The sequence below is a fragment of the Cnephaeus nilssonii genome (assembly GCF_951640355.1).
Source record: "Cnephaeus nilssonii genome assembly, chromosome: 14".
Classification (NCBI taxonomy): Eukaryota; Metazoa; Chordata; class Mammalia; order Chiroptera; family Vespertilionidae; genus Cnephaeus; species Cnephaeus nilssonii.
The window spans coordinates 55,166,687-55,180,624 of record NC_137085.1 but is presented as its reverse complement, the minus strand read 5'-3'; the positions used below and the strand labels follow the sequence as shown (position 1 = coordinate 55,180,624).

General features: G+C 44.9%; 1 protein-coding gene across 1 annotated transcript; it reads right to left on the bottom strand.

The window, feature by feature from the left end:
- Nucleotides 1-5,133: 5,133 nt before the first annotated feature.
- Nucleotides 5,134-8,874, bottom strand: LOC307110495 (spermatogenesis-associated protein 31D1-like; the record flags this gene model as incomplete). The annotated part of the gene is made up of 1 exon (XM_079789614.1): nt 5,134-8,874. One exon carries the CDS (start codon nt 8,872-8,874, stop codon nt 5,134-5,136), a length of 3,741 nt encoding a protein of 1,246 aa, XP_079645740.1.
- Between the last annotated feature and the right edge of the window lie 5,064 nt (nt 8,875-13,938).

The window sequence follows — 13,938 nt, the reverse complement described above, 5'->3', positions numbered from 1 at the left end:
GCTTTGATATTTGAATAATTCTTTATTGTTCAACGTAATTTATTTCTGTACGCCTCAGTTTTGTAATAGTTATATTACTAGAATAATACATCTTGCTATAAAATATTACTAGAAGATCAAATGATCAGGCGACATTTATTGTTATTTTCTATAAATGAACACAATCTCTGGTATGCTAACGTGATAGGTATTACAGAAATATTCAGATAGAGAGACCTACAGGCTTGATTACAACTGAGGCTTACTATCACAACCCAAATTTATTGCTTGAAAAAAAGCAGGGAGCCAACTAGAAACTGAACCAATTATAAGCCCTTGAAGGGAAAATGTAAATTGGATAAGCTTTGCTATTATAAGAGTAAGAAGAAAAAATTCAGATGCAAGAATGAAAACCACACTGCATCTACTCTAAGTAGCTGTTAAAGAAAAAGAATGGTATACTATGAAAATACTTAATACAGATTATAAAGACATTTGTTCAAAGAGGATTTCCTAGGGTAGGTGATATTTCAGTTAATTTTTTTAAATGTGAAGAGGTTAGCTAGATAAGAAAAAGGTGTAGGGGTCCCGAATTGCAGAGGGTGCAGGCAGAGCTGGGGGAACCCCCCTCCATGCATGAATTTCATGCACCGGGCCTCTAGTATATATATAAAGAGAGAGAGAGGTGGGTGGGGGAGCAGACAGAAACAGAGACAGGAGAGAAATCACAAATGTGTCAAAATGTTAGTGGGTAAATCTGGATAAAGGGTTTCTGGTTTTACCATGCATGCAACTCTTCCACAGTTTAATTATTTACAAACTAGAGGCCCGGTGCATGAAATTCATGCTCTGGGGAGTGAGGTCCCTCAGCCCGGCCTGCACCCTCTTGCAGTCTGGGAACCCTCAGGGGATGTCTGACTGCCATGGAGGCAGGAGAAGCTCCCGCCATCGTGCTTGCCAGCCTTGAGCCTGGCTTCTGGCTGAGTGGCGCTCCCCCTGTGGGAGCTCACTGACCACCAGGGGGCAGCTCCTGCATTGAGCATCTGCCCCCTGGTGGTCAGTGTGAGTGTCATAGCAACCAGTTGTTCCACCATTCGGTCGATTTGCATATTAGCCTTTTATTATATAGGATACATACATTTTTTTTAAATGGGCCATTGTTTTCCTGAATTTTACCTGACCTTTGAGATTTCTAGCTTTGATTTCTGTAGCTCCCACCTACTACCACCACCATACCCAGACCCCAGAACTGTGCAATGCCAACTTTAAAACGATGATCTGATTCTGTCCCAGGCAAGAAACCTGGCACCCACTGCACATATGAAGCGTGCTAACTTTTCAAAAGGATTTTAAAAGTTACTGGAGAAGGTCATGCCCCCACCAAAGAATAGATGATTTTAAAAAATTATACAGAAAATAAAACAGAAACAATACAAGAACAAAAATTCAAGATGTTTACCAGATGGAACCCCTCATTTTTTTGTCTGGTGCCACCAGGTCGTTCGTCTCCTGGGGTTTTGTCCTGTGATGGGTTTGCCAGCTCTTCCCCTGCTCTGCGGGTCACTTACCACTCCTCACCTGGATGCCCATCTCCCGGAAATGTGTTGACACCTTTTGTCTTATCTTTTCCCCTATTTGCCCATTGCAAGTACTTACTCTTTTTAAATCCTTTACTTGTTTATTTAAATACTAGAGGCCCAATGCACGAAATTTGTGCATGGGTAGTGACCCGAGGCCTGGCCGGCAATCAGGGCCATCTGTGGGGCGACTGGCAGGTGGGGTGATCGATGGGCCCCCCCACTGGCACTCACCTGGGCTGGCAGCCTATCGCCACCTGCTGGCTGGCCCCGTCCCCTGATAGCTGCCTCCGCTGCTGCTGGTCACCTCCCTCTCAGGGGGCAAATGCTCAATGCAGGAGCTGCCCCCAACCAGGGACAGCTCTTGCGTTGAGCATCTGCCTCCTGGTGGTCAGTGTGTGTCATAGTGACCAGTCGTTCTGCTGGCCATTCCACCATTCAGTCAATTTGCATATTAGACTTTTATTATATAGAACTAGAGGCCCGGTGCACGAAATTCGTGCACGGGGGGGGGGGGTGTCCCTCAGCCCAGCCTGTACCCTCTCCAATCTGGGACTCCTGGAGGGATGTCCGACTGCCCGTTTAGGCCCGACCACCGGGATCGGGCCTAAACGGGCAGTCGGACATCCCTCTCACAATCCAGGACTGCTGTCTCCCAACTGCTCGCCTGCCTGCCTTCCTGATTGCCCCTAACCGCTTCTGCCTGCCAGCCTGATCACCCCCTAACCATTCCCATGCCAGCCTGGTTGATGCTTAACTGCCCCCCTGCCAGCCTGTTTGCCCCCAACTTCCCTCCTCTGCCGGCCTGGTCACCCCTAACTGCCCTCCCCTGCAGGGTTGATCACCTCCAACTGCCCTCCCTTGTAGGCCTGGTCCCTCTCAACTGCCCTCCCCTAGTGGCCATCTTGTGGTGGCCATCTTGTGTATACATAGGGGCAGCCATATTGTGTGTTGGAGTGATGGTCAATCTGCATATTACTCTTTTATTAGATAGGATAGAGGCCCGGTGCATGGGTGGGGGCCAGCTGGTTTGCCCTGAAGGGTGTCCCGGATCAGGGTGGGGGTTCCCTTGGGGCGTGGGGTGGCCTGGGCAAGGGGCCTGAAGGTGAATTTTCAGATATGTACATCCCCACAGTCGATTTTAAAATTTTAATGACTTCAAAAAGAAAACTTATCTTTAGTTATCATCTCTCTCCTCCCCTTTCTTCCCTCACCCCCAGCCCTAAGCAACCACTAATGTATTTTCTATTTCTCTTGTTTTGTCTGTTTTGAACATTTCATATGGATGGAATCACATGTGACTGGCTTTCTTCACTTAGCATAATGCTTTCAGGGTTCACCCATGTTATAGCATGTATTAATATCTTATTGCCAAAAGATATTACATTGCATGGATGTACCACATTTTATTTACCATTCATCAGTTAATGGACATGTGGGCTGTTTCCACCTTTTGAGTATTATGAATACTGAATACTACTGCTGTGAGCATTTGTTTACAAGTTTGGTGTGGACATGTGTTTTCATTTCGCATGAGTGTATACTTAGAGGTGGAGTTGCTGGGTCATATGGAAATTCTCTGTTTGACATTTTGAGGAAGGGCCAGACTATTTATCAAAGTGGCTGCACCATTTTTCATTCCCATCGGCTATGTGTGAGGGTTCCACCTTCTCCACATTCTCAGAAAGACTTACCTGACTTTGTGATTCTAGCCTTTTTGTGTGTGTCTGTTGCTATCTCATAGTGCTTATGATTTGCATTTTTTTCTGATGGCTAGTGATATTGAGCATCTTTTTATCTAATATTTTACTTTTAATGTCATTTTTGGAAATAAAGAGATAAACAAGTGTATCTGATCTGCATTTAAGTCATTGTCATGCATAACAGGAAAATTTCTAAGTATTTGAAAGCACATACAGTGTTGTTGTTTTTAAGTGTTTTGTTGAAAAGTCCCCATCTCATGGCTTCTTGCTCCTCTGTGTCCAGCACATCTGTTGAGCAAGTGGAGATGGCTTCAGTTTGAGGAAAATGAGATTTTCCATGGATTTGAGGAGCTTTGTAGAGAGAATAGACAAAGGAAATATGGAACTAAGCTCCATATTTTTGTTCACATGTAAGCATGGAATCATTATTTGTGGAATGAATGAATGAATGATTTCCAGATAGTTCCATGGCACCAGTAGAATCCATTGTGAGATTTACTAGTAATCCAGTAGTGATCAGTTACTTATAGGAAGACATTTCTGGAAAAACATGGAGTTGAAATTTCGCCAGATAGGAAGGATTCCAGGGGACTGGAAGGGGCCCATTGTCGTGGAGCTTTTTAAATGTTAGTAACTAGATAGACCATCAAGTCTACCTTAGTAAGGGAGGAAGCCAAGAGCTTTGTGGATTGATAGTGAGTGGAAACATGAATGACCTGGAATTTTTAAAAAAATTAACAATGGGCATCTATGCTGGAAGGATAGGGGATGAGGCCATAGAGTAAAAGGTCAGATTATATTATTCCTGAGGCAGAGATGTTCCTGGTAATAAGGTCTGCAGTGTGGCAGTGACTGCACTGGAGTGGAAGTAAAGGACACTAAGATGAGATGGTGTAGGAACTAGGAGGCTGCGTTATTGGCTGCTTGTCCATGTGGATGTAAGAGCCCTCCGCTGCCTGCTCACCTCTTCACATTCCCTGCCTTGGGCTCCATTCCATCTTTAGTTCCTTTTGGGTCTGCATATTTCTGTGATCTCTAGCTTCAGACATTGTAAGGCCAATGGCATAACTCTGGACAAGATACTAGTGTGGTAGTGAGAGGGGCTCTGTTGTTTTTGTTGTTGTTTTGCTTTTTCTCTTTACACTCAGGATTCACAAGGCTTACTGGGAAAGCTACCTGAAGTGCTCACGAGGATGCTCATTCCATTTTTGTGTTTCAGCCTGTACACGTGGATTTGCCTTCCCTCCAGACCACTATAATAAGGGCGGATGTGAGTGCAGATTTGGCAGGAGAAAAACAATACCTCACCAAATACTCCCATTTAGGGTTCACCCACCTGTGGGATCCTCTGATCACTGACTTTGAAATAATGATTAAGCCACTGTCTCCTCTTTACTGACACTTTCTGAAAAAATATACCCATCCTTGATCTTCAGATGTGGAAGGCCTGTCTTCTCTACTGCCTTAAAGGACATAAAGCATTCCCCGAAGGGGAAGGTGTGGGCTGCTATCCATGTTCATTAAGGTTAAGCCAGTGGTCGGCAAACTGCGGCTCTGTTGACTAATGAGAGTTTGCCTACCACTGGGTTAAGCTATGGTGGGAGACAGAGCTCATCTCCTCAAACCTCATCAGGGAGGAAGTGGGCTTTGGGGGAGGGCACCTGATATCTCTTTCTCAACAAGAGCTCCAGGGATTGGTCACTTTTGGAAGCCAAAGGAAGCAATCAGTAGGAGCTGAACTTCCTCCTTTCTTTCCCTAAGCACAAGACCTGAGAAACCCTAAACCCATGCCCCCAACACAGGACACAGAGAAGACATCACTATTATTATAGAAACATTTATTAGGCAAGTCAATATTCCCCTCGAGGAAGGAATTATTTGGGGGCGGGAAATGTTTCCCCCTGGAAATTCTGGAGAAGCATTGTGTGTCTAAATCGTGGAGGCTGATCTCTGAAGGCTGTGCCTCCAGCAGCGGTGAGAACAGCAGGAGGCCCCTTGGCAGCTTGAGGCCTGCAGGTGGGGCTTGGATGGGGCACAGTCCCCTTGAGGGACACAGATTGGGGGTGCTTCTGACATATTTGCTGGGGCTTTAATGCCACAACGTTTTGGGGGTGTTTGTCCTCATTTCTGGTATGTCTACTACAGGTAGAGCCCTGGCCAGCCAAGACAGCTGCGTGGCGGCCGGACATGGCATTTGTCACTTCATAGGAGGGAGTGCTGTGGTGGAAAGGACGCCCCTGGCCTGGCTCTGCCTGGGCCTGCACTGCTCCCTTCTGCACAGGTTTCCCAGACTGCGCTGCAGAGGGAAGGGGCTCTTGAGGGCAGGTGGTAACTCCTGCATGCCGACGCCCCCGTTTCTCATCTGGGAACTTCCCAATGTCTGACATGACTCTGTGGGCTTGTGCTGTCCCAGTAAATGCAGCTCTGCTTTGAACCGGGCCTCTGCTCTGTGCAGATGATATATACCTTCCCATTTCCTGGGGGATTTCTTGCATTCTGCAGTTTATTCTAGGATGAAGCCGTTTAAAAAAGCTCTTCATTTTCTTTATGAAAAGGCTATTGGGTAGATCCTGTCCCTTCTGAGATAGGGTCTGGGGAGACTTGATCCCAAACATCTCCTCTAAAGCTGTGTCCTGAGGAGGAAATCTCTTCCCTCCAGGTTGGAAAATTCTCAGTTGTGCGTCTCCTCCACCAAGCTCTTCATATCTGGGGTCTGTAGGCTTTGGGGGAGGGCGCACAATATCTGTCTTTACAGCTGGTGGGACATTCTGATCCTGGCAGGACCTTAACATGTGCTTAGGAAGCCATGGTTCCTGCTGCTTCTCCATCCTGACTGTGCTGTCCTCCGAATGGACATGCAGCACCTGGGGAACTTCCATGACCACACTGGACACACACTTGGCAGGAGTCAAGGAGGCTTTGTAAGTCAAGCTGTCTGAGTCATGGGACATGTCCGTGGGTTGGCCTTGGGCCTGGCTATGCTTCTTCTCTAACTTCAACTTTAACTCAGCCACTACTTGCGTTTTAAGTTCTGATAAATCAGGAGCTTGAACTGATAAATTAGTTGGTGGGTTTTCAGTGGTCACAGTAGTTTCTCTGTTTATTATTTGGGAGATTCCTGGCTTGCTGGTTGTCAAGACGCCACTAGTTTCTGGTTGAAGAGCATTGAGCCCCTCAGCCCTGACTGTCTCCCTGAACACGGTAGATATGAAAGCAGGTTCTGATTTCTCCCTGTTTGCACCTTGTCGTATTTCTGCTCTGTCATTAGAATTCACACTGTTATTCTTTGTCTCCTGTCCGGTCCCTGCTCGCCTTGTAGGCATCTTTGGGGGTTGAATGTTGGCTATCAGAGAATGTCTTTGACTTCTTTTGCCACTGATGGTATTTGCGACAGGCAGTTTGGCCTTCAAAATTTTCTGGATTTCCTCTGAGAGTATGTGTTGGATATCAGCGGGTTTATGTTCTTTCTTGCTCACCAGTGAGGTGGCAGAGAGAGGAAAATTCAGGTCGTCAGCTGAACTTTCTATTCCCACTTTGTCCCCAAGAAGAGATTTAGAGCTTCCTCTCAGGGGCATAAAGGCCCCAGATTTGGTGTTAGCCTCAGAAATCAGTTTGGTTGAGGAAGAAGAGTTGGGATTGATCAAAGAATAGGATGAAGTAACTTTTGATTTGAAGCACTCTTTGGATTCAAGGACTTTGGTGGGAAGGCCTGACATCCTCATCTGAAACTTGGGAATGTGGGGTTTCTGCATCTGCTGTGCAGCACACTCAAGCAAGGGAAGCTCCTGGGATGTGTCCAGGCGGTAGTCCCCACCCACCGATGATGGCAAACGTCTTTGCTCTAATTCGGGGTGGGATTTTATAGAAGAAATCTGATCGATAGAATGCTGTGAACTGTGCACAGTCCCAGGCAGCTGGCTCTCACTGATTTTCTCAACCTTTTTGCTCACATATTCTTTCTGGACATTTTCCAGTTGTCTCTGAGTTACACTATGCCCTGAAACCATTGAGTTTTCTCTTGACAGACTCATGTCAGAGCCACTTTCCACATCCTTACCTGAAGAGGTCTTTGAATCACTCATCAGATGAACTTTTGGATCATTCTCTTGGCTGTGTCCCTCATCCTTATTTTTATTCTCTAGTTGAAACCTTTCTGAGCTCCTCTCATAGGAGCTTCCTGGTTGGCTCAATCCAACATTTGGATTTTCACTACTCTGGTCCTTATCCACAGAGACCCAGGAGAGGCCAGAACTGCTCTTTGACTCAGGTATGCCTGAGCAATTGCTCAGAGGATTCATCAGTGACAGGGACCCATGGGTCTTGCAGGGCTGGCCCTTGTATTGTTGGATGAGCCTCTTTCTAAGGTGATGCTCAAATTTCTCTTGAAATTCACTGCTGAGAGGAAACTCTACAGGATCAATGGAGATTGCAACATGGGCCTTAGAACTTTGAACCACAGAGGTTAAACCCCACAAACTTTCCTGTTCCTTCTGCAACACATTGCATTCCAGGTGTTCAGTTTCAGATGAGGTGAGACATTCTGATTCATTCTTGGGTCTGTGGAAATACACTTCACAGACCTTATTCTGGGTAATGGGACTGGATGGTAGGATTGGGAGTGGGGATTGAAGGTGGGCCTGGGGTTGGATCTGATTGAGATGTAAGTGACGGGACTGAGGCAAGGTTTGAGTTTGGACCTCAGGCAAGGATTGAGGTTGGACCGCAGGCAAGGATGAAGGTAGGAAATAAGGAAGTCCTGGGGATTTTTGGCCTGTGAAAGTATTTGAGATGCTATTGAAGAAGATTGAATAGTCACCGGAAACATGGACAGCAGAGGTCAAGGACTCGCTGTGCAGAGATGGAAGACCCCAGAAAAGCTGGGCAAGTTTTTGCTTTAAATGGTTCTCCCAAATCTTAGGATATAAGTACTGCTGGGCTGAGTCCTGCTCATCAGGGCTGAGAAATAAGAGGTGTCTAGGATCTATAAATTTGGCTGCAGGGTCTGCCCCAAAAGAGATCTTTGTAGAATGCAGGGCAAGAAACCCTTCATGGAAATCGCATTGTGTCAAGGTCGAAGAGAACAAGTCTTTGGGTTGGGGTGAGGAATGGTACACTGGCTCTGGAGGCAGAGTTTGACCAGGTGGTGATGGTGAGAGAAAATTACCCAAGGTGGTCATTGAGTTTAAGGGGAGAACTGAGCGGGCTGGTGGGGAAGGCTCAGGCAGAGGAGTTGGTATGAGTTCTCCTGTAGGGACTCCTGGGAAAGCAGATGACTGATTGAATGATGGCTCAGTCAAAGGAGCTGTCACAGGAGCTGTGGAAGCCACAGGGGACACAGATGGAGTAGAATCTTCCAACGCCTTTGAGAAAAGCTGATTGATTTCAGCAGTTGCATTATTACACACCTCACAGGAGGGGTCTGGACATAAAAGTTGGCGAAAGCGGGTGGTATCATAATTCTGTCCCAGGGGGCTGCAGGAGACAGGAGGTAAAAATATGCAGCCAGGACCAGAACAAGGAAAGGAGGGCCTGGTGAGGGTGGGGCCACCTGAAGCCTTCTGCCCCTTCATATTACTCCACATCCATGACTTCATAATGCACTCAGTTGCACTCATCCCAAGTATTCACTCACATTCCCGTTCCTATGGCAACCCCTCCCATGACTAGGGAAGGCTCCACTGAATCCCTGAAATTGCACAGAACATGCTAGAGAGAGACCAGGAAAAATGGGGAAAGACTAGTCACCTTTTCAGGAAGGAAATCAGCTCCCTTTCCTCCTTCTTGCTGTGATAATATCTCGAACCTGGGAACCAGGAGAGTGAATTACATGAAATGAAGGTAGACACATAGGCATTACACAGGAGTCCCTTTATGGAGACCATTGGAATAACAGACTCTGAAACCCTCAAGAATTAGTAAATGAAGTCAAATGGTCAATGATAATATGAATAAGGTCCCCGCGCATGTTGCTTAATTGATGAAGTACTTTTATACACATTATTGCATTTGATGCTCAAAACCACTCTGTGAAGCAGAGGGGCCCAATGGTCACAACAAAGAAGAATATGATCATCCTGAAGTCAAAGTACTTTCTCAAAGTCAGGAGACAGAACTTCTGACTATCGACATCTATTGCACAACACCCATGGCCCAGGTCCTTCATTGCTTCTTACCCAGGGACAGCAGAGCAAGGAATCTGAGCAGTATCTCAGGTTCTGTCTTTCCAGGAGCCTCTCCTCTGAGGGCTCTGTTTCCTGACAGGGGCTGTGTCTACCAACTGACAGAGATCATGGACCTGGTACCTCATGGAAAGGAGAGAGGAAGGGTCACCCTTGGGGAGCTCAGGTGGAAAAGGCAGAACCTTACCTTGCCGTGTCCCACCTTTCCTTCTCCTCCTGGTTCTGCCCTGACGCTGAGAATAAAAAGGAAAGAATGAGTGATTGGGACTCATTTCTCTCCTCCTCTTCCTAGGAAACTTAGACATATACTAAGAATAATGTCTCTCTGAGCCAACCAAATACATTTTAACTAATAGAACTTTGTGTCCCTTTTACCATTTTTAAAGCTTTAAAATGTCTTTTTTAATATATTTTATTGATTTTTTTATAGAGAGGAAGGGAAAGAGATAGAGAGTTAGAAACATGGATGAGAGAGAAACATCGATCAGCTGCCTCCTGCACACCTCCCACTGGGGATGTGCCTGCACCAAGGTACATGCCCTTGACCGGAATCGAACCTGGGACCTTTCAGTCTGCAGGCCGATGCTCTATCCACTGAGCCAAACTGGTTAGGGCTAAAATGTTTTTAATTTTTCCTTTTTGAAAATCTCAAAGAAGGACTTTGTTTATGGGGTCCACACTTGGTTTTCTCAGAGGTCCTCTGCTCAAGGTCAACATATAATCTGAGACCTACCGTCCATCTCTGTCCCCTCAGATAGGACCCAGTAACTTGATGGTGCTCAGGCTGCAGCCTCTGCTCACTCAGAGGCTCTCAGAGGCTCAGTACTGCTCTGCTTTCAGGCCAACACAAAGGGCTTGGTTAAGTGATGCCTGACAGGGCAGTATGGCTCAGGATGAAGTTCTGGTTAACTCTGATATCCTACAGAGATTCCCAAGTCTCTAAATAACTGGATCCAGGATGAGGGAATCACTGTGTTTGGAGCCAGAAACCTGTCACCACACCCAGATGGTCTGTGAGCTTCACATGGAAACCTGAGTTCTCCCTGAACCCCTAGCCCTGCCTGGTCTCTTCCCCTGGGAGAGTGATGTTCTGTTCTCTCCTCAGATGTCCCAACTTCGGTGTCTCTCTGACTCAATCAAACTTATTTAGAGATGTGGGAATCGAAATGGCAACAACAATGAAGAACTCTTTTGGGGCTCACTCACTCAGGGTTCCTTACCTTTTGTGTATGTTCATTTTTCCAGAATGTTGGGATTGATGGAATTCCCACGAAGAAAATGAAGAAGAAGAGGAACAAGCTCAACACCAAGATGGAAATTATGTTGAGGTTACTATATAAAAATTCTGAGCAGAAGCTCAGATAAAAATCTGGTCGGCTATTCAGAAATAGACTGAGTCCCATTTTCCGAATCGCAACGCTGCTTGAAGCAACTGAGCTCTGAGAGATCAGACTCTTGCCTTTATAGCCAGGCCTGCATCACAGAGCATTGTGGAGTCACAAAGGGTTTCTGAGAGTGGGGGCATGTACAGCTTCAAGAGGGTGTGTCCACAGCCCCTCCCCACAACCAGCCCAGCACATGCCCCCCACCTCTCTTGGGCCTCTAGGTCCGGCTCCCCTACTCTCCTATCCTGTTTTCCAATTTGCCTTTTAACATATCATATATTTACCTTAATGAATACTCTGCTTGTTTCACCTGTAACCCAGATATTAGCTGGGTCCCCCTTTAATGTTTGGAGACCTTGACTTTGGTCTCACCAGGTCCACTACCTTGCAAGTCTGAAATGCTCCCTGGAAATTTTGCTTGTGCCCAGACATTTACACTGAGGATCATATACTGCATATCCTCAAATCCAACTTGCACAAACCCAGGTACGGAACTAAAAGGTCTTTTAGACCTCATTAGTTTTGTGAATGTTAAATAGAAATTTTGGGGGGTTTTTTCTCAGTAAGTTATAAATGAATAATAAAGTCTAAAATATCATCCTCCCGAGGAATACATCTCACATATTTTGCATATATCCAACCCCTAAGTTCTGTTATAAAGCTCTGCACAGGACATTTCAGGCTGCCATGGAGGTGGCTGAGTTGGTGTGTGGCAGAGTGTGATCCCCACACAACCCCACAACAGCTTCTCAGTTGAGGTACATCCCCACAAAGAAGTCCGGTCCGAGATTTCAGGCTGCACTTGGTTATATTGTCTACAAGGAGGAGTGTTTTCCAGAATCTCTACTGGAATAACGTGCTGCTGTTTGAGGAGGCTCATTGGCTGTAAGTCATTAGTTTAGGACTCTAATATGTTTTCAGTTTCCTAGGGACAATCCTCAGTGCTCTCTCACTCCCACCCCTGTTACTATTCCTGGGCTGAGCCACATGCATACAGCTGTTCTCAGGGTCCCCAAAAGGCAACTGGTTCAAATGAAAAGCATGTAGCCTCTCAGGGCAGTGAGCACCCCCACTTACTTAGTGGTAGACAGAGCATGCTTACTTGGACTCATGTTGAGTCTCACTGAACTCTCACCATCATGGATCCACATAAATTCTGTGCCATGGGGCTTCCCAAGAGCTGTTTGTGAAGGGAAGGGCAGGTACTCACATTGTGCGCATCCCCTCTGCTCATGCGCATGCTCCATTGTCTCCATAAACTTCACTTACAAACCCGAGTTTTAAGGTAAAATTGTTAAGAATCTTAAAATGGTGGCAGTGCAGCATTAAACCCAGCACTGAGTGCTCCTAAGAGTGTCCCCTGAGTGACAGCACAAGTTGTCATCCTGTGACCTGCTCTGCAGCTTCCTTCCTCGCCTCAGTTTCCATTCTGGTCTTCCCTCCTCCCCTCCCTCCTTCCCTCCCATCCATGCTCTCTAAAAATAAATAGAAAAAGTATCCTTGGGCCGAAACCGGTTTGGCTCAGTGGATAGAGAGTCGGCCTGTGGACTGAAAGGTCCCGGGTTCGATTCCGGTCAAGGGCGTGTACCTTGGTTGCGGGCACATCCCCAGTGGGGGGTGTGCAGGAGGCTGCTGATCGATGTTTCTCTCCCCTCGATGTTTCTAACTCTCTATCCTTCTCCCTTCCTCTCTGTAAAAAAATCAATAAAATATATTTTAAAAAAAGAAAAAGAAAAAGTATCCTTGGGTGAGGATTAACAACAACAGCAAAAAAAACAAAAACAAAAACAACAACAACAACAACAAAAAACACACAACTAACCTAGATCTTTATTGCTTGTGATATGAGAATATGGATAAACTATTTGAGGATAAGTCTTTAAATATACTTTATGGTATCTTAAATAATCATTTTGTGGATGACGCATGAATATTTCCATAAATGTTCTCTGCAAGTAAAATAATTTGATATACTATATTATTCAAATATCCTGATATTCTATATATTTGCCTATATGACTTACCATGAGTTGATGTTATTTTAAAAATTTACTTTCACTTGTATTTCTATTTATTTCCCCTTGCTTAAAGTTTCAATACTGCTATATTAATTCTGACTTTATCAATATAAACAGCACTTATACCCTGGTTTAAACTTTTTTGCTTTAACTTCACTTTGATAACAATATATCTATGTTTGCTTGAATATAGTTTTTCTTTTCTTTTTTTTTTTTTTGATATATCTTATTGATTTTTTTACAGAGAGGAAGGGAGAGGGACAGAGAGCCAGAAACATCGATGAGAGAGAAACATCGATCAGCCGCCTCCTGCACACTCCCCACTGGGGATGTGCCCGCAACCAAGTTACATGCCCCTGACCGGAATCAAACCCGGGACCCTTCAGTCCGCAGGCCGACGCTCTATCCACTGAGCCAAACCGGTCTCGGCTGAATATAGTTTTTCATATGTTAAGGAAAAACTGTCCTGTGTCATTTAATATATATATGATTTTTTTTTTTTTTTTACAGAGAGGGAGAAGGATAGAGTTAGAAACATTAATCAGCTGCCTCCTGCACGCCCCCTACTGGGGAAGTGCCAGCAACCAAGGTAAGTGCCCTTGACTGAAATTGAACCTAGGACCCTTCAGTCCGCAGGCATATGCTCTATCCATTGAGCCAAACCAGTTAGGGCAGTCCTGTATCATTTTGAATGTTCCTCTGTATTCAACCGATTTTCAAATTTTGTTTTAAAGCCCATTTTACCCAGACAGTGTCTGAATTTTCTCAACCTAGTAATAATTTATTTTATTACTGTCATTTAAAAATTGCTTACTACTATCTTGCTAGAAAATGCTTTATTTGCTTTTATTATAAAGCATTGGAAGATAAATATTTGGTCTAAATTATCATAAATCTGTAGTAATCTAATAATTAAAACATTAGTTTTTCCTCTATAAATATTTGGTCTAATTAAAATGTCTCATTAAGGAAATATTAGGAATGTAGTACTTTTATTATTTTAATTTCATATTTTTAATCTTGGGTTATAAATCATATCAATTTTTACATAATTAATTTTCATAGTTTTGAATTTTTATGTATTTTATTATAGGAGT